The sequence below is a fragment of the Athene noctua genome, chromosome 1 (assembly GCF_965140245.1).
Source record: "Athene noctua chromosome 1, bAthNoc1.hap1.1, whole genome shotgun sequence".
In the NCBI taxonomy this organism is placed as follows: domain Eukaryota; kingdom Metazoa; phylum Chordata; class Aves; order Strigiformes; family Strigidae; genus Athene; species Athene noctua.
Window position 1 is genome coordinate 8,565,075 of NC_134037.1, and position 25,432 is coordinate 8,590,506.

At 40.1% G+C, this 25,432-nt stretch overlaps 1 protein-coding gene across 2 annotated transcripts in view; it reads right to left on the bottom strand.

Moving 5' to 3' along the window:
* Window positions 1-236: 236 nt before the first annotated feature.
* Window positions 237-25,432, bottom strand: part of PTCHD4 (patched domain containing 4) — an 86,573-nt gene continuing 61,377 nt past the window's right edge. For both annotated transcript variants that reach the window (XM_074921797.1, XM_074921789.1), the window contains exon 3: window positions 237-1,870. In XM_074921797.1, coding sequence (XP_074777898.1) covers window positions 237-1,870 — 1,634 coding nt within the window. The remainder of the gene's footprint in view (window positions 1,871-25,432) is intronic.

Consider the following 25,432-nt stretch of genomic DNA (forward strand, 5'->3'; position numbering starts at 1 on the left):
CTCTTCCCTGGTGGAGAATGAGGATTCAAAGGAAACATCTGAGACTATTTTAACTTTCACTATTTTTGTTAAAAAAAGTTTGCACCTTGATGTGTCATGAATACCCCTTCTTGATCTTCCTTTGCCTTGTCAGACCTGGCCAGCACAAGCAGCTGAGATCTTTGCTCTATTTTCCCTGCATCTCTGTGCAACGCTTTTTTAAAAAGAGAATATACTATTATTTTTTTCTAAGCCTTTCAGACAGCTGTAACATGATCAGGGTTCTCCTGAATCTCTATGCATTCAATTTCTTCTCGTTCCTTCCTTTTGGCCCGTTTCTTTTTCTTGTGGTGCTTTTTGGAAGGTGGGAAAAAGGTTAGAAAGACGGGCAAAATAACAAAACAGTGCAGAAGTGTGCAACTGCCGGCAAGCAGCAAGCATTTGAACAGTGTGAAGGTCAAGTTTGAAGGCACAAAGAGAAGAGGGACCAACCCAATAAGAAAAGAAGAAACGTTCTGCAAAATGGCTGTCCCATGCTCTTGGAGGGAGTTCTTTATACACTGAGTTCGAGTGTGCTCAGTAGCTAGTACAAACGTATAAAGCAGGGGTGCACAGTGATCTATGGCAAAATTCAAAGTGTAGATAAGGCACAGTATAGAAATGCAATCCATGTCTACATTCCATAAGGTCATCAAGCCAAGGACACCCAACTCTATTGAGGTGACGCTGAGAATTAACCAGAAATTTCCCAGAGGATGGATAACCAGGAAAAAGGTCAGTATTAACACCAGCAGGATGCCAAAACCAGAAATCAGGACAGGCATAGTTACTGATAAACCATAGTGGTCCATGAAAACAAAAGTAGGATTGAACACAATGAATTTGATGCTTTGTATAAGAGAGAGTGGCCTCAGCTTCTCCAACAGTTCTACCGCCTCCCTCTGTGTGTTTTCACTAGTCCTGGCCACCAGGTACAAACGAGAAGCAATTATGTTGTTCTCATCTCCAGCTTTGGAGAAAATGATGTCATTTTTGAAGTGCTGGAATTCTGGCTTTTTTAAAAAGGAGCTCTGGAGGATGTTGATAAAGTCACTTTTGTTGGTTGCGCTGATGTTACCCACTCGAAGGTACTGGTAATACTGTTCAATCCAGGACACTGTATTGAATCCCTGGCTTAGTGTTTTTAGGTCTTCTTGCACAGTGCCATTCCAGTACTCCAAAGGTTCATAAATGTAGAAACCTATCACTGGGCTGTAGTTGCTGAAATACTTTTGCTGTATGAGAGCATAGGAGACACTTGGAGACTCACTGGCAAGAAGGTTGATAATGTTGGCTCCATCATTAATCTGTAAGCACCCCATAAAGGAGAAAGAGGCATAGATTAGATATAGTATCACCACAAATGGCTTGACATAGATGTTGGTAATCCACTCATTATAATGCTCTCGGAGGAAATGCTGGATAAAATGATGCTGGTATGGGTTGGTCTCATGATGAGAAGTATGCTGATGGCCATCATTCATCATGGTCTGGAACCACACAGGCTTCCGGTCCAGGTATTCTGCTGAAGGGATTTTACAGCAGAAGATGCTGTGATAACGGTTTTGCTCCAGTTGGCCAGCAAATACCAGGCAGGAGCCAAAGAAGGAGAAGATGTAGAAGTAGTTCAACAGAATGGAGACACACATGTTCTGGCAAAAGACTTTTACAGCTTCAATGTTGGTGAAAGGGCTTGCACCCATGCCGAAGGCTATGAAATACAAGGAGCTTGTCATTGTGTAGGAGACCATGACATCTGAGTAGGCATCTGCTACTCTGTCCTTGAATGGCAGATTCTCTCTGGTTCGACGCCATCCTGAAAGAAGTTCAAACACTCCTTTGGTTCCATGACCTGAAATGAGAAAAAAAAAGTATATACATGTGCATGTATAAAGGGGGTCCCACCATCCTCCAGATTTTTCATCTTCCAACAGTCAAAAAAATTTGTCAGCTAAGTTTTGTTATGATTTTGACACCAGTTAAACAAATGGAAAATTGTGAAGTGTCTGTCTAAAGCTAGACACCAGAATTTATATGCACGTACTTAAATTAACAGCCCGATATTCTGAGACATTCCATGCTCAGAAATGAAATGATGGAATACGTTTTGAAAGGCACTCATTGATTTTAATAGACATTGAATGAGTTCCCAAATAGATTGCATATATAGGACAAAGGAGAACATGAAATTTAGTTCAAGTCTGGGGTTCGTTCTTGAAATTCCTTGTGGTATCCTACTACATCTTTCAAGGTTTAAGGAATTCAGTTTGAAACACTTACAAATTCAAGTAACAACATTTTATTCCAAATAGTATAAATACAAGGCATTATTGGAGAAATGAGTAGGTGTGACCAAGAATGGGACGTCTTCATGCTGGACAAAGGAAAAAATATACCACCGTTAAGTAGAAATAGTGAGAATAATAAGTATGATGTTTTTCTACTTACTGAGTTAAATTGGAACTTTTCAGTGATAGTACACAAGTTTCCACACTATATGGAATTGCATGTGCTGGTGGTAATGAGAGAGTACATTACTGGGTAAATCATTGGTCCACATTCCTTAATGGTTATACCTTCCTCTGTCTCTCTTCCTCTCTCTCAGCTCTCCAGAGATCCTCCTGGTGAGAAGGAATTCCCTTAGCTCACATGAGAGGACATTCAGAAAAAGAGTCAGATATGGTCAGTGCTCCATGACCGGTTCTTACTTTTTATTCCATTCTGAGAAGTATTTTAGGGATATGATTTTTCAATATATTAAAGTTTAATAGAGACTTACTTTCATTTTACTTATGACAATCACAATCCAGGAAGTCTACAGCTATTAATCTTTGGGACAGAATGGTAAAGTAGAATGTAATCTTACTAGAAAATGTTTAACTAGTAAAAGTTATTCATTCTGTATACATATTAACATAATTTATATATATATATATATATATATATACACACAAGTCCATATTCTTCTATTTCTCATTAGAGAATTTCAATCTGGGGGAAAAGATAAAAACTCACATTAAAAAACACAGCCGAAAGGTTTGGCTTTCAAATTAAAATTTTTTAATCAAAAAAATTGGATGAGAAAGTGGAAAGTTCTCTGCACTTTGGGTCAAGCCCTGAAAAAATTCTGGACAATGTAAGGAAACACATTACTGAGCAGAGAAAGAAATAGAAGCAGATTGCAGATGCTCCTGCCTCTGTATGTGTGCCTTCACTCTCTGCAGTAGAAGAATTACATGCAACAAAACATGCACAAAGGTAATTTTTTGTAACAAAACCAGAAATAAGACAACAGGAGATTTGCAAAATCAAGTGTGTAATGGTCAACAAAAAGTCTGTTGAGTTTGTCCTTTGATTTAAATTGTTTGGATTCGTACAGCTGCTTGTGTTGCCCAGAGCAGACTCCTGACAGCCATTCTAGACAGAGAAAATTACAGCATAAACTGTCAAGTTCTGTGAATGTTACCTGTTTTACTGCAAATCAGTGTCCCCAGTGAAAGATAAACATACAGTATTACAGAAGTCTTCCAGTTAGCAAAAAGCCTGTGTGGAAATGTTGCTCTCCTATGTATCAGCACCTTGGTTCAGGAGGGACCTTGAATTCCCTGGTAAGTTTATGGCGAGTCTGTTCAAATTCTCAAGGCACAGCTGCCTTCAACACTGTCGCTGTTGGACCATCAACCAGAAAGTATTGGCTCCTTGGGCTGAGTAAAGCTGCAGAATCCAGTGACTTGGATACAATTTCATATTATGATAAAAACAAGAACGTATGTACCCTACAGGGTGTGGATCAGGCTGGCTGGTCACCACTTCCAGTGCCTATGTCCTCGCAAGGATTAATTTAATGGTACAGGAATCATGGAATAATTTATGTTGGAAAGGACCTTTAAGATCATTGAGTCCAATCATTAACCTAACACTGCCCATTCCACTGCTAAACCTGCCCCTAAGCACCACATCTACATGTCTTTTAGATGCCTCCAAGGATGGGGACTCAACCACTAAACCTTCAATCTAAACCTTCCCTAGTGCAATTTGAGGCTGTTTCCTCTTGCCCTATTTCTTGTTACCTGGGAAAAGAGACTGACACCCACCTTGCTACAACCTCCTTCCAGGTAGTAGTAGAGAGCAGTAAGGTCTCCCTTGATCCTCCTTTTCTCCAGGCTAAACAACCCCAGTTCCCTCAGTCGCTTCTCATAAGAATCGTGCTCTAGACCATTCACCAGCTTTGTTGCCCTTTCTGGACATAATCTTGCACCTCCATGACTGTGTTTCATTCTCTTTTGTTGACAGTTGGGAACAATGATCTCTCTTAGATGTCTGTGCTCACCTTCTCTCCATCTACCAATTAATTCTAGAGTTTTTTTCCAGACATTTCTGACAAGGAGACTGACTTGTTCATATCCCATATTTCCATAACACCTCTTTCTGAACAAGCTCCTGACCTCATTCTTGCACGTTTTCTTCCAGCTTTACACACCTTTCTTCTTTCTCCCTCTCTCTTTTTATTTTCTTCTTTTATGAGGAAGTCTGTGGGGATGAGTAATAGCACAGGTTTTCTGATCCTTTTGTGTGCTTTTCTCTTCTGGGTTGAGGCAATCCCAAGCACAAAGACAGGCTGGGTGATTTTATATTTCTGAATATAAAATAGCTGAGTTCTGCCTCCTACCTCCTCTAGGAGGTACTAATGTGGGACTTTTTCCTCCTTCTAGGCATGAGTATTCACAAAGCTTCTAGGATTGCCATAGTCTCTGAGATCTCTATCCCTCTTCCAGATATGACCGAAACAGGCCCATTATTTGCAGGCTGTTGTTATACATGGAAATGTACAACGAGAATAACTGTGGGAGTGTCCTGTTAGGAATCACAACTAAAAGTGATTGTCAAAATAAAATAAAAAATAGAAGATTTTGAAACTGTTAAAACAGATAGTGTGGGTCATTGTAATGTTTTTTAATTGGAAATTTAGCTAAACAAGATTTTTTTTTCAGAAGCAGTTTAAGTTATGATGGATTGGCACTTTCCAAAGAAGCCATAAGTGAAACAATCCTCTACCAGCTCTGTCAATAATTTACAGTAATATTGACTTTTCCCTGCTTATTCCAAAGTCTCACTTATCTGCCCACTACAAGGCTATGTTCACAGTTCCATCTTTGCCATTTTTTAATTATTATTAATTTATAAATTTTCGTGCATCACATTCTCAGTGATGAGTACCTGCGTGCATTTAATCTTAGGGTAGGTACATAATGACTAATAGAGGTTTTATTGTGAAACGTACATATGCAAAGACTACCCAAGAGTATACACTAATGTGTATGCATAAACTTGTGTTAATACTGAAAATTAAAATACTGTAATTAATCTCTAGACTTTTTTTTTCTGACTAGAACAAGTAGTATCTTAAGAAATAAAATATTGATAACTTCTTTGAGGATGAAAATTGCCACCGATTTTCTTATGATTATTATTACACAAATGTAAAATTTGCACTTATCCCCCTTTTATAGACAATTTCAGCTCTATGACACAAATACAGGAATTAGGGAATACAGTGCAATAATTCCCTTGCTGCCACAAGAAGAAATTTTTGTCTGACTGGATTCCCCACATCATTAATCTGATACCAAGATTTCCAGTCAGCCTCTGTTGTTCTCCTCAGATAGGCAGTTCTATTCTCCTTTCTCAACAAAGATACAAATCCATTTTTTTTCTGAATATTTTCTGACATTTCTGATGATTCAGACACCACAGTCACTCTGTAAATTTCTACTCCTTCAGCTTCATCTTTAATGTCACTGACAACATTGACAGTGAAGTTAAGATAACTGAGCAGTTCTAGGAAAGTTCACAGGGTCTTTGACTCTGGGTCAAAACTACCAAATTTCTCTGGTACTAACATGACATGAACAAAGTACAGCAATTTTTTATTTGCCAGACAGGCAATGGCCTATGACTACTTAAGAAGAAAGGAGACAACAGAATTTTTTATTGCATTATTAGTGAGGTTAGGAGAGAAAATAAGGGAGGTTACAGAGAAGGTAGAAATATGGTAGAAAAATTCTGCCTCAAATTTCAAAACAGGATATTAATTATGAGAAGATATTTAAAATGTTTGAGGAGGATAGGGATAGAAAGTAGAAGTGTGAAATAACAGATTAAAAACCATTTTAATCACTTAACTATATTCAAGCTGGAAAAGCCTAGAGAACTAAATCAGTTAAAAGCTAAGAAAGCAATCTCTGAACTATTAGCATTTACCTTAGAGAATGAAAGTAAGTGGGATGGTCCAACAAGAACGAAGAGAACAAGCATAGTATCTATCTTCAAAAAGGAGAAAGATGATGACCTGCAGAACTTAGTCCATCAGCTTAGTTCCTATCTCAAAATATAATAGAATAAGTAATTGCTAACCAATTTACCATCACTGAATGAGTAGGAAGGTGAACACAAAAAGCTAATACAGATTTATCAAAACCAAACAATCTCAAGGCAACCTATTTTCTTGTTTTGAAAAGTATCTAGCCTAATGGAAAGAAGGAGGAGACAGGCTATCTATCTCGGTAAGGTTTTTAATGCCTTTCTACTGGACTTAGAAAGTTTTTTAATATTATTGTACTTAGTATTCTGACAAGGAAATTAAGGGAATAGCAACTAGAGGAAAACACGGGAAATATTGTTCAACTGATTGAAAGTGTGCACATATAGAGTTATTTCCAATGATCTATCAATTTTCACAGGGACATTTTAAGAGAGTTTACATCAAAGGTCCATCTTGGGCCTGGTTCTTTTTTTTTGTATTTTCTGTTAATGATGTGAACACTTACAGAATCTTTGTGAGGCTAAACTGCAGAGGAGTTCAAACCATCTATAGAGCAAGACTTTAAACTTGGAGAGTTGGTCAGAAATCGCTAAGATGAAGTTTAATGAAGATAAATGCAAGGTCCTTTGTGTTAGGAAATCAAACTAAAGAAATGCATAATATGGAGTAACAGGTGATGGAGAAGTGAGACAATATTGTTTAGAGGATATGGGGAACTTCAAAGGGAATAAGTAAAAAGTATTCTGTTACAACATGTAAAAAGCTGAATTAATAGTAATAGCAAAAATTTGGAGGCAATAATTTTGCTTACTCTAGTATGATAGAGGCAGAGACTGAAGCAGTTTTGAAATGGGGCACGATATTTTCATAGAATAATAAAATGTTTTGGGTTGGGAGGGACCTTTAAAGATCATCTAGTTCCAGTCCCCTGCTCTGGGCAGGGATATTTAAAAACAAACAAACAAACAAACAAACAAACAAACCCAAACCAATGGAAAAAATAGGGAAATAGGGTGAACACCTTGGGGAATAAAATGAGCTAACCATAGCCTCCTTGTGAAATATGAAAACACAAAAAAGCTGAATGAGTTTGCTTTTTTCCCCCAGTAAACTGGAATGTCAATGGGAACTCAATAGCATTCAACGTGAAAAAATTATTATGAAGAGGACAGCAATCAATTCTTTCTCATTTCTTCTAGGAGGAAGACAAGGAATCATTGGTTTAATTTGTAGAAAAAAATATAGGTTAGATATCAGGAAAAACAAAGCTTTCTTCCTCTAAGTTTCATTAAACACTGGAACACACTATCTGAGGAGATTATAAAGTCTTCTTCATTGCAAGTCTGTGGGTTAGTTTAACAGATGTCAATGGAGGTGCTAGGTACAGACTGTCTTAGTGATGTGAGGTAGATTCTATGCAGTTTCCTGAGGTCTCTTACTTCTGTACCATCATACCTAGCTTTGACTTAAGATGCTTAGGATTACTTAAGCACAAACACCAATCTGCCTTCTGTGTTGTCTTAACAAAAGCATCCCTCTTCAGCATTTATCTGTTGCTTCTGCCACAAGCTATCACCTTATTGGTATAGAAATTTGACCTGCATGTATTATTCACCGTAGTATTGAATGAGAACCTAGTCTGAAGTCACCAGGCACTGCTGGAAGGAGAGGCTGGGTACTGCCAGCCTTTGTAAACTTTCTAGGAAGGAGGATCAGCATGACTCTGCACTTTTTTGGGTCAAGATATAAAGAAGAGGGTTTGCTGCTATAGGTGATAGCAGTCAATGTGGTGATATCCTTGTTGCTTATGCTATATTTCAAATGAAGTGTCATAGTCAAGGCTTTACCCACATTTCTGCACTAAGAGACCCAAGTATTACATTAACTTTTCATTAACAACCCCACTTGTAATCTTGCCATGTATACACAACATGCAAGGACAGCTTTCTTTTAAAATCATAGTGGTGGGCAGTAAGTATATTTTTACACTAAAATTCTTTGCTGTGAGTCTACTGGAAATAACCTTTCCACTATTTTATCTGGAAAAATAACCCAAAGCTCTTTGAGGGAGAAATTACATTTTTTTTTTTTCCCCTGAGAATAGACAAACAGGACACGCGGAGATTTTTTTTTCTTCCTTAGCACTAGAGAGGCCAATTCATCTCCTGAAAAAAATGAGCTTGTTTTATCTAATCAGTGTTCCAAAATAGCAGGGGCTATGGTCATTAGTAGCATATTGACATGACCTGTCTCTGTCTAATTAAATGTTTTAAGACAATATACTTTATTTACGTGAAATTTAACAGCCTGTGGTATTCAGAAGATGAGACTGTGATCTAATATTCTCTTCTGGTCTTAAAACTTATGAAATTATTCACTTATCCAGGTCTACTGATTTGCAAATACACCACATTTTAGATAGTTTAGGCTCACATAATCACTTTTTTGCAGAGGAGGAACTTTGCATCTCAACACAATGCAACGTAGGATGCATTTGTTCTTCTGCTTAATCACTAATATTAGTATCCTCACTTATAATTAAAAAACTGAAGCACGGAGATTAAGCAAATGAATCGCAGCTGCCAAGGACTGTCCAAATTTCAGAAGGGAAGAAGTAATAGGAAGAACGATTAAACTGCTTCTTTATGAAGAGTCAGTAAATCCCTGGGCTCCTTGATGGAGAAGGCAAAGAGGATTTGGATCTTGGTAATACCCTAGGTAGCATTAGCTACAAGGAAATGTGTACTTTATTCTATATCCTGTACTGTAAAGGTAAACCTCACCACAATTCATCCAGGCAAGAAGAGGACCTTGACCACAAGGCTGAGTAAATAACTTCACAACTTGATTAAGGATAAGGAGGAGACATATTGTTTAAAAATAATCTAAAAATACAGATGGAAAAGAATGGTGTTAATTTTATATCTTTCTAGGTACCTCTTAAATGATTGTAATTGAATTGTTCACATAGTTGGATGCTTGACTGTTTCTTCTTTATCTAGTTTTCCTTCAGTTATTGTGCTGTTTAACTGGTAAGTAGGGCAACTAAGGGGGTCTGATGAGGCAGATGAGGGGCTAAATCACTCTCACAGTCATTAGTGGTTTACTCTTTCTCCAGAACCTCAGCCTCATCCTACCAGTAAGATGCCTGGAATGGTGAAGACTTTGGGGATAAAGACTCTAACTGTGGAAGAAACACACTGCTGATTGGCATTATCCGAAGGGAGGAGTTTCCTTGAGTCATAGGGATTATCAGCGATATTACAATATTTATATCTTCTGAATGTCACTGAGTTTACAGTGACAAAAATAAAGTCCAGCTAAGATCTGCTGATGAATCTCCTGCAGAAATTTTGTTTTCACTAAACATACGATTCTTTATCTCGTTTGATACATGCATTTTGTGATATTAAAAAGCATCTAAACAGATAAATTAAATAATTGCTAGATACATCCTCCTTGTGATGCCATGACATACACATTTTTTTTCTTTAACCAGATATATGCAGACGTGCTGACAGAGGCGTTTACAACCTGCTGTGCCTTTCCATCTTGAAAAGTATGCAAGGTAGAATTGGTTTTTTAGGTACCTGATCCCTATCATAACAAATTGGCTAATTTACAGAATTGGGTTTTATAGCAGGAGTGTTTAACCAAGTGCAATGAAACCTCAGCAAGTTAAACAATGCGTCTTTAGCAACAAGGACCTCAGGGAAATCTCCAGTGCTACACAAGAGATTTTCGTATTGATAGATTTTAACACTTCTGACAAACACAGCAAATGTACCTAAAGCTATCATAACTACCATAAATGAAGTCAGATATGCTTAACAGATATTGCAGTTTCCTTAAAGATATTTCTGACAGCCTATGGTCACTTTGCAGGTTTGAACACACTAGTGGCTTCCAGCTTCCAAGTTTTGGTGTATCCCCATTTGAATGCGAATCCCATTGAAAAAATAAGAATGCATCATGGGGCACTTCTGTTAAACATACAGACTATGACTGATGCCTTCACATGTGCTCCAAGTGATTGCATTTATTTCTGCTCACACAAGCACTTCTGAATGCCTCTTAAACAATTCTGGGAATTGCTCATGAGACCACAACACGAAAGAATTAGTCTTCTCTTGGGCATTCCAGTGGAGTCTGGCAGATAGCAACCCTGTGAGTGTTTGAGTCGGAAAAGCAGCGAGGAGAGAGGCAAGCATTTGACTCTGGTGTTTGCTGTATAATGGCATTTCAGAAGAGCTCAGTATCAGCCTAACACTGCTCCCATAGATACTGCCAGCTTCTCAACTACAGCCATAGCTGTGCCAGCTGCTGTCCTTATAGTGACTACAGCAGGAGATGTTGACTGCTTCAGCCTAAGGTTACCTCTCTGCATGACTGTCCCAATGAAATGTCTCTTTCTTTTCACCTGTTAGAAAGAGAGCTGAGACTTTTAAACTAGGAGCCTGACTTTTAGACTGCTAAAATTACATGAAAATAATCATGTCTTCTGTTTCCAATCTGTTTTCTTAAATCTTTCCACTGCAGAAGAAAGTCTATGTAGAAACATATGCCTGTAGAAGAAGAAAATGATGTAGCAGTTATAGAGGAGTCTCTCTGTTAATTTGCCTTCCAAAATCCTAAGGAACACCAATCTGTGAATTACATTAATGCCAATCTGTTGGAAACACAGATGAAAAGTGATGGTTCACTTGCTCTTTTGGTCTCCCTTCTTTTACATACTCCAGCTAATCAGCTCCACAGTCCTTGACATCCCTCTCTCTCTACCTTCTCCCATCCGCCTCAAAATAAATGTAGTCACAGACAACATAAAGAAGCTCAGACATGAGTAAGCAACTCTGGAGCAAGCAACTCTGGGAACTGGGCTAGATCACATGCAATCATTTGCTTACATGTCACATCCCTTTGGCACATCCTCAAGCTTTCATCAGTTTCTGTTTTTCATTTTGCAGACTCCACAGCAAACACTGTTATCCCTGTTTATATAGAGACTAGCATAATGGGACCTTGGTCTTGATCTGAATTAAGAATAATTAATGCTAACATGAATTTGGCATCTCTGATTTTGAATCTTATCCCATTTTGAACCTTTCATATTGACACAGCCTTTCCAGAGCTTCACCATAAATATCCCTGGGTAGAAGCCCAGGGCTGAGGGCTGGAGATGAGCAAAGACCTGCTAGTTCAAACACAAACATCTTTCTAACTGAACCATAGTGACACCAATTTGTATTCAAGGTTTGTTTGCTACAGTTCATTTTGAGGGCAAATTTTATGATATTTCATGCCTAGAAGCTCCTCTTCTTCTTGTTAGGAGGAACTGAAATATTAAATAAGAACCCCCCTTCCCCCATGCATTGAAACAGAGCTGAACATGAAGAAGGTTTCTAATGGATGTGATTAGTCATCAGGCTGCATACCTCATTATGTGAGATTTACGTTTGAGCTAACGTATACTGCTTGCAAATTGTATATAAAGTTGGAATCCTGCTTAGTTTTCTGCTGTGCTTAGCAATGAATTAAAATGCTTTTCACTGTTTCTCATCTAAGCCTTTTAATGAACATTGTAAACAAGGACTGCACATATGGAAATTGCTATTCATTGATAGGAGTTTAAGTGACATATAGAAGACAGGGAATGAATTTAGATCAACCTATTAATGAATTTATTATATATTCATTTATGCAAAGAGCATAAAATGGATTTATGACACTGATCAGAACGCTTTGTTTATCAGCTGGATTTGATAATCCAGTAACATCCAAAAGAAAACCATATGAATAAGGTACTAGTGAATCTCAAGAAAGGAAGATGTTTTGATCAAGTGTGGATTCTGGCATCCAGAAAAAATAATGTATTCCTGAATCATTATAGAAACAATGAGCTTGGTCATTTGCTACTTTCTGTCAGAGAGAGTGCAATTGTGGATTCTTCAAAGAAAAGCAAAACAGCCAGTTAAATAGTTGGAAAAACAAATAAAAGGTGTGAAAGAACATGTCTGAAAAATGACCAGTGTATGTGTAAGTTTCAGCAAATGAAAAAAGCACGAGTGTTTGAAGAGAGTGGAGTTATCTATGAGAGAAGTGTATAAAATTTTCAGTGGTGGGATCCACTTATGAAAGGGGAAAACTTTTAACTTTCAGTAACAAGATGCATTTCTCTGCACAATCTGAAGTTTCTTAACTGCAGGATACCAGAGTGTAACAAACAATAAGCAGTAAAGAGTTCACACTTCACTTTCCCCTGTGAAAATATAGTAATTTGACTGACTGATGTCTCCTTGCTTGAAAAGCTGGAAACTCTCCAGGACACAGCTTTGTGGGAATTTATCTCCCTTTGAAAGGGATATAGTCTGTCTGATAGCAGATATCTCTCATACATCCCCAAAGCCTAATGGGGCACCTTCTTTTTACATTGGCTGAAGATCTGGTCCTGTGGTTAGCTTGGTTTGTGGAATTTGTAATACGTTAAAGAGTGTGAGCACTGCATCTTGACTGAAGTAGATCATTTTTGATTGTTACCCCAGCACCAGGCTCTAGCTGAGAAATCAGGGGTAACTTCTGTCTTGATAGTTAATGTAGGTCAACTTCATTCTTTTTCTAATAATTTCTATCTATCTGGAAATTACTTCAGACGGTGACACTGTGGTGCAGAGCATAGCACTCCTGCTCTTCGCTTGGCCACTGAGTTTTCCATCTAAACTACTTATCTCGATGTAAAAGCACACCTTTTCTGCAATGAAGAGATAGCTCCAGATGAAACGAAATGAACCCATCTGCTGACAGGGTGATATTTTTAACAGCACTGTTAGTGCAGGATTTGCTGACATTTGTTTACTTCAGAAAAGGGATGAGGAGGCAGAGCAGGAGGCAACATTAGCTTCTTGCTTCTGTTTGCTGGGAGTGAAGGAAACACAGGGGACTGACTCAGCAGTTTGAAAAATGGGTATTAAATCTCCCTTTCCCTTCCCCAAACGCCCGGGTTCTGCATTGCACAAGAATGTGGAGGCAGGCTGCTCTGCTGCCCTTGCCAATCCTGAGGAGGTGCCAGGGAAGGAGGCGTTGGGCGCGCTGCAGCGCCAGGTTGCCCGTGACCTGCTGCAGCTCTGGCTCAGGTGGTCCCACCCGTGGGACTGCTCATCCTCCCGGTGGGCCCTGAGACACAGGCAGCTGCCAAGCGGCTGATGCAGTGATGTGGCTGCTGCCCTGTGTTGTGACACACAGGCTGTGCTGCTCACAGAGTCATGCTGTGGGGGAGCAACAGCCTCTCCCATAGTCTCAGCTTGTCCCTACAGATTTATTCTGGGGATCACAGGTTGCAGATCCAGGATGTGTAGGGTGCATATATACTGTTTATGAAACAGCAGTGCCAGGGAATGCTGTAGATGCAGGAATTCATTCAGTCAAGCTGCCAAATGGTTGTAATGGTCCTTAACATGCCTCTGCATGGGCAAAACCTATCATTGGATCCAAGAGTTTCCTCTCATTAGACAGAGTGAAAAGCAAAATGAACCAGAGAGAGAAGAAATTAGTTATCCAAATAACTGGAATAAAGCCCACTCCTTACGTTTCATTATGCAGATCTATTGAAGATTTACAACTACAACATACTGGTGCTATGCCTGCTGCTCCATGACTCCCACCTAGACTCATGTCAAAGTTGTTTGAAAACCTGTAACACTAATATGGACCATTCTGGAGGTGAAGAGGACTTGCATGTGTTCATGGAGGAAAACTGCATGGAAAGTGTCATTAAAGTCAGAGACTTCACATTTGGACATGGAAGACAGTGAGCCAAGAAACAGCTGGAGCCTGGAGGACTGTTTTGGGAAAGTATGACTTTATGCTTGACCTGTTGAAATCCTCATTTTTTAAAGCACTTGCCTTTGGCTACTGTCAAAGATAGGATGCTGAGCTAGATAAACCTTTTGGCCTGAATCGGTACAAATGTTTTTACGTCCCTATGTATTCATGGGGCTGACTGCAGTAAAATCCATATGCATGTGGAGAATGAACTAAAGCTGTGTAACTCTTCTGGGCCTTAATTCTGGCATTTAGGTTTTTGACTTTATTAATTTTAGTCTTACAGTAATGCTGTATAGAAACCTGTCTTTGAATTGACTCAAATACTTGTTTCATTCATTGCATGGTCCTATTTACCCCCACCATTTCTACAGCACTGATTACAAATTGATTATTTTGCCATGGGTTGAATGGGTTGATGTAGTGCATGCATCAACTCCCACATGCACTACATACATTAATGAATATTATGACCTCTGTGAGATTGTTCTGGGTATTACATTTTATAGCAGAGAAATAGAGGCATAAAGAAATTCAGTTTAAAATTATCACCAGGATCCATTAGTGAGCATTTGGCTTTGACCAGGCCTTGCTGTTCTCATGTAACACAGGCCTTTTATTGCAATTTATATCTTTAAAACTTGATATGAAACAATATATATGTATGTCGTACTTTGGGGGTTCATACCTTGGGTGTTAGACCAAGACACAGAAGTAGACTGTGCAAAATAGTAGGCATCTGTTAAAATATGTTGCTTTCCCAGTTTTGAAGTTAGTACATGACTGCTGCTTTTTCTACCAGCCCTAGGCTCCTTCCCTTGCTGCTTTTCAACCTTTTCAAAAAGCAGGGATGCCACCAACAAAGGCTTCCTTCCCTGCATGACTCTGATTGTCCCCTCGAATGACTGACCAGAGGACGCCGTGAAGAGCTGAAATTAGACCAATAAGTTCTTTCCCAGTTTTGTGGTGCATGGCCTCATCTTCTCATAAAACCTGGAGAAATGGTTGTAAATAAAGCGCACGATGAGCTTTCTTTTCATGGCAAAACTCCCACAGACATCTGATATGCTCGGTGTTGGCATTAAAAATATGAGTGGGCTGGCTTGTGTTGGACTTAAAAAAAGCCTTTTCCAGTTAGCAGCATTTAGCAGCTCATTAATGTACCTGAAACCTGACCTTTATCAGTCTGTCCCAGGGGGGTATAATTAAACTTTCACTTAATTATTATGCTGACTAAACTCACTGCAGCCTTAAAACAATATATGAGCAAAACTTCTGTTTTGGGGGTGTGCCTTTTTGCTAGAAATACCAGGAGCAGTTAGCCAGGTGGCTGCCCACACTTTTCCCAGTATTATTTTGAATAGTCATAATTTCAGATGTGAATAATTTTGAACATGAAATTAGTTTGAATGTGTACTGTCCTAATACCTCAAAGAGGAAGAGAGTGGGAGGAAGACTGGAGAGGGAGTACTTTCTCTGATGAATCTTTTGTTGTGCATAGATCCCTGCAGAGGTCATTGAAGATTCCTAACCTACATTCTAATGAGTTAAATATTTCTAGGGTTAATTTCTAGGGTTAATGGAGGCCAGCTGGTGCAATCTAAGCATTGCTATGCTACTTTACTTCTTTAGCCTCCAAAATAGAGTGGCCACATCCAAACCCGATTTTGCACCTGGGAATTATTTGGGAAAGGGCCGTGGGCAAGGCAATATCATGCCAAAGAGCATGCAAACAATTTAATACCATTTACAATCAGACCCCTGGCCCTGTTCTATTTTCTAGAAAAGGATTTAACCAAAGGGTAATGCACTTCTGCCACTGTGCACACACGAGAACCACATAGATGTTTAATTTCCTGGTTCTAATGAGGTAGCTAACTTTCATGTTTATATCTATAAACATGGGTGGGAGGGTCTTAATCCTTTTGTGGACATGGGAGAAAGCATAATATGTTAATTCAGTTTATCATGCTTTTATAGAGATAGCTACACTGGTTGACAGTATTTAGAGCTGTACTGTGGGAGGGAGAGGGGTCTGCCTTGCTTTACAGGATAGCTAACACAGTAGTCTAGTGCCAGCTTTAGGACCAAGCCTTTGTCTGTTCTAGACCATCACCTCCACCTGACTTTACTGTCTGCATTCATTAATTTCTCTGGTCATTAAGAAAAGACTGAGTTTTTCATGATAATAGTAATTGGGGAGATAATCTCTGTCTCTCTTTTCATCTGGTGTGCTGATTCAGCTATCTTTCTTCGCTAAAAATCTGACAAATGGAAGATTACCCGCTTATAAGAAGCCCAGTGCTGTGAAAGAATAAGGAGGAATGAGGAAACTGCTAGATCCAGCTCCTTCAAACCCTCCGCTTTTAGTGCTTTTGGTGACACACTTTAAAATGTTGCATTGTCAGTCATTGTAATGGGTGTGAAACAGAGATATCCCACGCCCAGACTACAGACCACATTCAATTGCTTGGTAGATGTAACTGAGAGGTGTACAAAGTTTGGACAGAAGCAGCCTGTTAGTCTGCTACCAAAAGAGAGTTTTGCTTGCTAGGCTCAGAAGAAATAAAATTATAATCTACACTAGCAGCAAGGTGCTGACTGTTCTCAATGAATCACAGATCTCACGGCATGCTTCTTTTTATTACTTTTATGTCAGCAAAGCTCCGTGAGTAGCACTTCACAATGTGTCGTCAGTATATTGAATTTACTCAGAAAGGCAAATAACAATAAATAAAAAATGAACAAACTGTGTATAAATCACTACAATTTAAATGTTGGACAGAATGCAAAGTTATATTGTGTTTTAGAAAGAGATTTTAAGATTGTTTGCCTTCTACAGGAACTTATATATCAGTTTATTTTATATGATTACTTCTGAGAATGTTTCCCATTCATCCAAACCATGACATCACAAATTACTGTTTCCCTTCAGTTTTAAAGAACTAAAAGTGATTTGAGATATTGTCATAAGTTATCATTATAAGGCTGAGCCAGATATTTGTACCGTTCCAGCCTATATCTCTCAAGCTGATAAATGATCGTTATAATGGTGTTTTCATTCATGAGGCTCCAACTGCTCTGTACAAACTTAAAAGATTGCTAAATACAATCCACAGCACTATGGCAAAATTTAAAAATGGAACAGCCAGGAGTATTAAAATTTGTTTTCTTACAACAACATTATCTAGCATCTGTAAAATGTACTTTCAAAGTGTATTTTTCAAAAGAAGCAATATGTTGGCAAAACAGTTACTAGTTTTATAGGGCACTGTTCTCAATGACGAGGATGTACCTCACTGAGTAGAGGTTATAGGTTTCCTCATGGCCTCCTTCCAGGGCAAGGCAGGAAAAGAGCTTTCTCCTGCTTACTCTGCCCCATAATGCCTGCCGGCTGGCCAGCGTGCCCATAACTGCCAAACAGTCACACGTGCACTTCTCTAAATCAACCACATCTGCCCTAGGTGACTCGCCATACCACAGGAGAAGAGGGGCAGGCCTGTGGACTAAACACAGGATTTGGAGCAAGATGTTTGGGAGATATTCTGTGGATGAAAAATTCAAAAATATATTCATATTCAACCTGTTGGAGTCAACACATTGTTAATTTTGCTGCTGCGTCCGCTCCTGCCATTGCCAGTGTCATAGGAAAAGAGATGTTGCTGGAGACAATCCTGCTCTGGAAGAGCTGTCATCAGCTCCAGCCTGAGTCCCTGCCACAGGCTGCAGTGGTGTAGGTCAATCCCCTGACCATGGTGTTTTCTTGCTTTCCTCCCCCACTCTCCTCATTTCTGCTTCCCTCTCTTCACTTCAGGGTGAAAGAAGACTCACTTGCCCTTGGAGGAGATATGGAGAATGGATTAAATCATGACATTTCTGGAAAAATGTGTTTATGAGAATGAAGAATGTGTCTGAAGCTGATGGTATGGGGTCAAATGTAAGAGATAAGGGAAATTTTTGAGGGTGTTCTCGTATCAGGGCTTAATGGATCTGGGAAGACTTTGGAGTACTATGGAAAAAGATAGAGAAGAGAAAGAACTTGGGAAAGCGGGACACAGGAAGAGTTAGGAGTATTGAGAGAAGGTATGGAGCTGACCCAGCAATGTGGGAGGCCACAGTCACAGCTATCTCTGTGTGTAGTAATGTGAAGCTCTTCTGCTGTGCTTCATGCTAGCATGTCCTAATGCAGTAGTCATCAACTCTTCCTTACTGTAAACTGCTCCATAGCAGAGCACATCTTTCCAAACTAGAGTGGTTTTGACCTAACTTCCCTGTCTTTAGACTTTCAAATATTTTCAGTCCAGTTTCTTCAGTCCTCCAATCTGTCTCCATAGATAGTGCAATCCACAGTGAATGGAAAACTCAGTATGAATATGTCTGCTCTGCTATAGAAATTAAATCAGGGACCGTTCCCTGGTCTGGAGGCCAGCTGCACAATCTGGTCATAGCCTTAACACTAAATCTCTCTTCTAAGACTGAATGGCTATCTCTAAATAGTTCCCAACTCTCAAACTATGTCTAAAAATTGGTTAGGAAAATTGGAGTTGTCCCTGACCAAAAGCATGCCAGGGACTCTGTGACTGTATGAAGGAGCCACTGTCTTGCCTTGCCTGCCCTCTGGCATTGTGATTTTACTAGTACAGATGCAGCCTGAAGGTCATTCCAAGGATATTCATTTCACTTAGACACCCTGACCAGACCTCTTTCTTTCAGTTTAATCTATCCCTCTTTCCTGTGTAACTTCAGGTATTTATCTGAAGTGTCTAATCATCCTAAGATCCCTCTGTAACCCAAGGAATAATAGAATAGTTTGGGTTGGAAGGGACCTTTAAAGGTCATCTAGTCCAACCCTCTTGCAATGAACAGGGGCATCTTCAACTTAGCTCAGGTTGCTCAGAGCCCTGTCCAACCTGACCTTGAATGTTTACAGGTATGGGGTACCTACCACCTCTCTGGGCAACCTGCTCTGTTGTTTCACCACCCTCATTGCAAAAAAATGTCTTTCTTATATCTACCCTCTTTCAGTTTAAAACCATTACCCCTTGCCCTATTGCAACAGGCCCTATGCTGTGGTTTGAACTTGGCTGGCAGCCAAACACTATGCAGATGGTCGCTTACCCTTTTTCCTCCACCCGGGGAAATAGGGGAGGAACAAAAAGGAAAAAAACCTGTGTGGGTTGAAATAAAATAAAATTTTAAAAAAACCCAAAACGTTTAGTGATTGTAATGTAACAAAATAATAACAGAAAGTCCAAACGTGCACTTCACAATGCGATTGCTCACCACTTTCAACTGATACACAGCACGCCCCCAGCAGCAATCGTGGCAGAACAAAGATCCAGCCATGCGAACCAGAAGGGAGAGAGAACCCACCTCCTTTATATACTGAGCATAACGTCACATGATATGGAATACTCCAATGGCCTCCTGGCACTCCACCTGGGCCTCCTCTCAGCTCAAAGAAAGTTAACTCTATCCTGGCGAAAATCTGTGTTGGGTACTCCCTCTCCCAGTTCAAGAAAACTAACTCTATCCCAGTCGAAACCAGGACACCCTACTAAAAAGTTTGTCCTCATCTTTCTTATAAGCCCCCTTTATGTATTGAAAGGCAACAGTCAGGTCTCCCCAGAGCCTTCTCTTCTCCAGGCTGAAAAACCCCAACACTCTCAGCCTTTCATCACAGGAGAGGTGCTCCAGCCCTCTGATCATCATGGCCTCCTCTGGACCCATTCCAACAGGTCCATGTTTTTCCTGTGCTGAGGGCTCCAGAGCTGAACACAGTACTCCAGGTGGGGTCTCACAAGAGTGGAGTAGAGGGGGAGTATCAACTCCCTTAACATGCTAATCACACTTTTTTTGATGCAGCCCAGGATACGGTTGGCCTTCTGGTCTATGAGAGAATATTGCCGGCTCATGTCCAGCTTTTCACCCACCAGTACCCCTAAGGACTTCTTGTCTGGGCTGCTCTTAATCCCTTCATCCCCCAGACTGTATTGATACTGGAAGCTGCCCTGACCCGGGTGCAGAACCTTGTCCTTGGCCCTATTGAACCTCATGAAGCTTACATGGACCCACTTTTCGAGACTGTCCAGATCCCTCTGAATGGCATCCTGTCCCTCAGCTTGATGTTGTCTGCAAACTTGCTGAGGGTGCACTCAATTCCACTGTTTCTGTTATTGATGAAGATATTAAACAGTATTGGTCCTAATATGGACCACTGAGGGACACCACTTGTCAATGATCACCTGGACATTGACCTGTTGGCCATTACCCTCTGGATGTGGCCATCCAACCAATTCCTAATCCACCGAAAGGTCAATCCATCTAATCCATATCTCTCTAATTTAGAGAGAAGAAAGTTGTGAGGTACCATATCAAAGGCCTTGAGAAGTTCAGATAGATGACATCCGTAGTTCTTCGCTTGTCCACTGATGTAGTCACTCTGTTATAGAAGGCCACTAGGTTGGTCAGGCAAGACTTGTCCCTGATGAAACCATGCTGGCTGGCTTGAATCACCTCTATGTCCTCTATGTGCCTTATGCCTTACCATAGATTCTAGGAGGATCTGTTCCATGATCTTCCAGGCGCAGAGGTGAGGCTGACAGGTTGGTAGTTCCTAGGGTCCTCCTTTCTACCCTTTTAAAAATCAGTGCAATGTTTCTCTCTTTCCAGTCACTAGGGACTTCAACCAGACTGCTATGACTTTTCAAATATGATGGAGAGTGGCTTGGCAAATAGATCAGTCAGTTCCCTCAGGACTCTGAGAGGACCATCAGGTCCCATAGACTTATATATGTTCAGGTTCCTTAGGTGGCCACAAGCCTGGTCTTGTGTTACAGTGGGAGGGATTTTTCTCCCCCAGTCCCTGTCTTGTGGTCCATCCACTCAAAAGGTATGGAAAGAGAGGTTGCCAGTGAAGACAGTTGAGTACCTCAGCCTTCTCCTCCTCTGGTGTTACCAGTTTGCCAGTTGTTTTTATTTGGGATACGTTTTCTTTGACCTTCCTTTTCTGGCTGACACACCTGTAGAAGCCCTTCTTATTATTCTTTGCATCCCTGACCAAGTTAATCTCCAGCTGCACTTTGGCCTTCCTGAACCTCATCCCTACCCAACTGGGCAACATCCCTATATTTTTCCCAAGATACCTCTTCCTGCTTCCATTGCCTGTGTAGATCCTTCTTGTCATTTAGTTTGACCATCACACCTTGACTTATCCATGCTGTTTGTTTGCCTTCTTTTTCTTATTTCTTACACCTCAGGATCAAGAGCTCTTGCACTCCATGGAAAGTGTTCTTAAAGATCTGCCAGCTATGTTCTGCTCCCTTGACCCTGTGGGCAGTTTCTCAGGGGGCCCTACTGACTAACTCCTTGAACAGCTGGAAGTTTGCTTTCCTAAAATCCAGGGTTCTGACTTTACACTTTGCCTGACACATATCCCTCAGGACTGCAAACTCCATCAATGCATGATCACTGCAGCCCAGGCTGCCTCATCTTGACTTCATTTGTGTTGGTTACCATCAGGTCCAGTACCGTATCCCCTCTATTAAGGCTGTCTATTACATGGCTTAAGAAGTTATCCTCAACGCACTTCAGGAGTCTTCTGGATTGCCTACAGCTCACTGTGCTACTTCTCCAGAAGATGTCAGGGTGGTTGAAGTCCCCCACTGGGATGAGACCCTGAGAGCACAATGTCTCCTGTAGCTGGAGTAAGTTACATCAATAGTCTCCCCTTGATCGGGCAGCATGTCGTAGACACCAACCACAAGTTTCCTTTTGTTGTCTTGGTCTCTAATTCTTGCCCATAACTTTGCAACCTGCACATGGCTATTCTTCAGAGATCTCTTCACACTCCATCTATTTTTTAGAGGGCAAACCCTCCACCCCTCCTTCCTCACCTGTCCCTTCTGAACAGCCTGTAGCCATCAATAGTCACACTCCAGTCATGGGATTTGTCCCACCAAGTTTCAGTAATGGCAACTAGATCGTTGCTTTCTAACAGCATGTTGGCTTCAAACTCCTCCTGTTTGTTGCCCACGCTGCGTGCATTAGTGTAGAGGCACTTCAGCTGGGCTGTCGGCCATGTCACCTTCTTAGAGGAACACACCTTAATTCCTTAAAGGGATTTCACTGCTGTTTCCCTGTTGGGTCCTACTATCTCAGGATCCCCTGGCTCATCTCCCTAAGACTTTAAGTGTGCTCCAGTGTACCCAGCATGTCTCAGAGAAACAAACTGAAGGCCTTCGCTAGTACCCTGTCCCTCTAACCTTCGCATGTCATCCTGTAGCTTATCATGGGGAGGCCTGATATTATTCTCCTGCCCCTTCAATTCTAGGAGAACCTAGATTGTCTATCTGGAGATCTACAGGTGTGTCTCCTTCCACTGACTTAGAGGAAGCTCGAGAAGACAGAGATTCAGACATACCAACCCAGTTATGTCAGGTGGGATGAGTCCAGGTGTGTGTAAATAAAGACCAAGATTATCTCCTAGGAACTGGTTCATTTGGTGAGGTACGTATTTGTTCTGAAGCCAAAGAGGTGCCTGGAAAAGCTGGATTTCCACACCACAAAGTGGTCAGACAGATTGTCACATTTTGGGTGTTATGTGTTGAGGTTGTTTCCATGGAGTATTCTGAGACCTTATAAAAATATGTGCTCATATGAACTGAAAACTTGTGGACTTGAGTTATTACTGTTAGGAGGTCTGCCTTCTCCATGCCAGCAATAACTAGAAGAGATGCCCTTGCATAGCAAAGAGAACAATATTGGATTGGTACAGAATAAAACCATGTTGTCAGCAGATCATACAAATGTTATAGTTGCAAACTGACAAGAAGCCTGTCATCAATTAATTTTCTCACAAACCATTCTTGAGAAAACTCTTCTTTGCCTTTGGCACTATCAGAACAACGATGGTAGATTTTATTACTTCTGGAACAGCAGAATGGGAAGTGGTGTGTCCAAGCAGACTTGCCAGCAGCCCAGATGAAGGCAGGGTGTGCTCATATATCCCTTTTCTGTTTGCTTCCTGGACTTTCAGGTATCAACTAAGCAGAACAGAAAACAAAATGTTCATTCTCGTATTGGCCCTTTTAGCTCTACTATTTATCTTTCTTTTAGCACAGACAATTGAGAGATCTTTCTCAATCGCTTTTCACAGATTTGTTTTTTCTGGTGTAACTTTCTTTTTCTCCAGTGTCTACTCACTGGTAGAAGAGTGCTCAGTGTCCCCTGGCACTTGGTGACTCCCACTGCAGTGATTCTTGCAGCTTGGCAGGAAACTCAGTTCCAGCCTTGCTGTGAATGATTGCACTTCTTTTGTGACTCCCATTTTTGTCTGCAGACGCAAAAAGCTGGGCTACAAGGATGAAGAACCTAAATTAAAAAATACAGGTATAGAAGTTAAGTTACTTAAGGCAAGAGTCCTGTTTTGGCTATTTCAGGTTTGTTAACCAGGGAACTTATCTACATAGTAATTTACCCCATAAACACTATCCCTTGAAGAAGGACCTTGGAGACATATTCTAACCTGCACAGGCACAATTTGACTTGAATGTCTACTTGAAGATGCAACTAATCAAACTGAGATAGCTGTAAACTTTTTTATTGTGGTTATACTTAGCAATTTTTATCACCGCTCTTGAAGTATGCCATCGTGTCTCAATAATCCTTCCCACCCACTTCTTATTTTCTCCTAAAGAAAAGGAATGACTTTAGCCTTGTTGGTAAGTATCCAGCATCCATAGGAGTGTTTTAGACTTATTTGAGAGTAGATTTGGAAAAATAAGGAATCTTGGTGGGAAATTTTTTCTATTTTTCTTCTTTCAGGACGGAATGGTTGCAATTATATCTCATTCTATATGCTGTCTTGTACCATAAAGTGGATTTTGTTTGTTTGTTTGTTTGCCATAAAATTACAGAGTACAAATGCAACCAACTAATGTTTAGGGTTCGTTTTATTTTTTTGTAAAAACATAGATCTTTCTTCCCTTGTTCTTAGGAGCTGGCTTTAAAAATGCCTTTTAAATGCATAAGCCAAGTGAGATGAGACAAAGTGAGGGAACAGAAAATGGTTGTCTTGTTTGGGGATTATGTCACAGATCTGGGACTGAATCCAGTGACATCTCAATTCAATCACTGATTCAACAAATATTGTCAGGGCAGACTAGTGGTGCCTAGATAGGCACTGTCTCACTCCAAGTGCTCCTATTGAACGGTGATGCTGAGAATGTGCTGGACTGTGAACAGAGTGGGTACAGATGTTCTCGGGCAGACAGGGGAATTAACCCTGGATCTAAGCAAGTGTAGGTGTTCTTTCCATTGACCTACTGACAGGAAGGGCATACTTTTCATTATTTGTTAATACAGGTGGGGGTTTTTCCTTTGCTTTTCTTTTTTTCCCAAGGGTCTAAAAATGTGCTTTGATTCAGGTTGAATATTTTATGTCAAAGTAATTTTTTTTTTTCAGTAACTTGTCAAGAAAAGGATAGAGTTAGATGCAAGCTTTTCAGACTGAGATTCCCCACCTTGAAACTGAAATTTACAGATTCATGAAGAAGTTGTCCTACAGAATATCCTTAGGTCCTTAAATTTAAGTTGATAGCCTTCAGAGAAACTTTGAAAAGAACTTCAAATAAATATTTAGAGGACTGTACGAAGAACTGAGGCATTTATCTGTCAGAGAACAGCCTCAGTAAACACTAACTTTCCCATGAATTTTAGATGCTTTAATACATGAAGCCTTACTATAACATCTTACATATTCAGCGTGTTCATGTTAATTTTTCTGTCCATAATTAGGTAAAATAGGAAACAACCAGCCAAATGCTCCCTCAGTTCCCTCTCCAAGATGTTTTCTCTACAAGTCTGTACATGGTATGTCCTCATATTTCTTGTTTTCTCTTCAAAGACACCAAGCCAAAGATAGACACCTGAACTTCCTCTTTAGACAAAAAAGAAATTATTAGTTGAATCTTAAAATAAGTGGGATGGATTGGGGACATCCGCCTCACATCAGTGACTATTGAGGGAGTCTAGAAATCTAATTTTCATACTGCTAACTGTAAGTGAGATAACATAGGGATTTTAGGCACTCATTACATTAAAAAAGTGATTAAAATATATATGTAGACATCTAAATTGACTGATACATATCTAAGTAATTTGTTTATCTATTTTAAAGCCATTTTTGAAAATCCTGGTATGTATGCATGTGTAGACATATTAACATTTGCCAGTTTTCCCTTAAACACTTCTGAAATTTGATTTATGCACAACTTC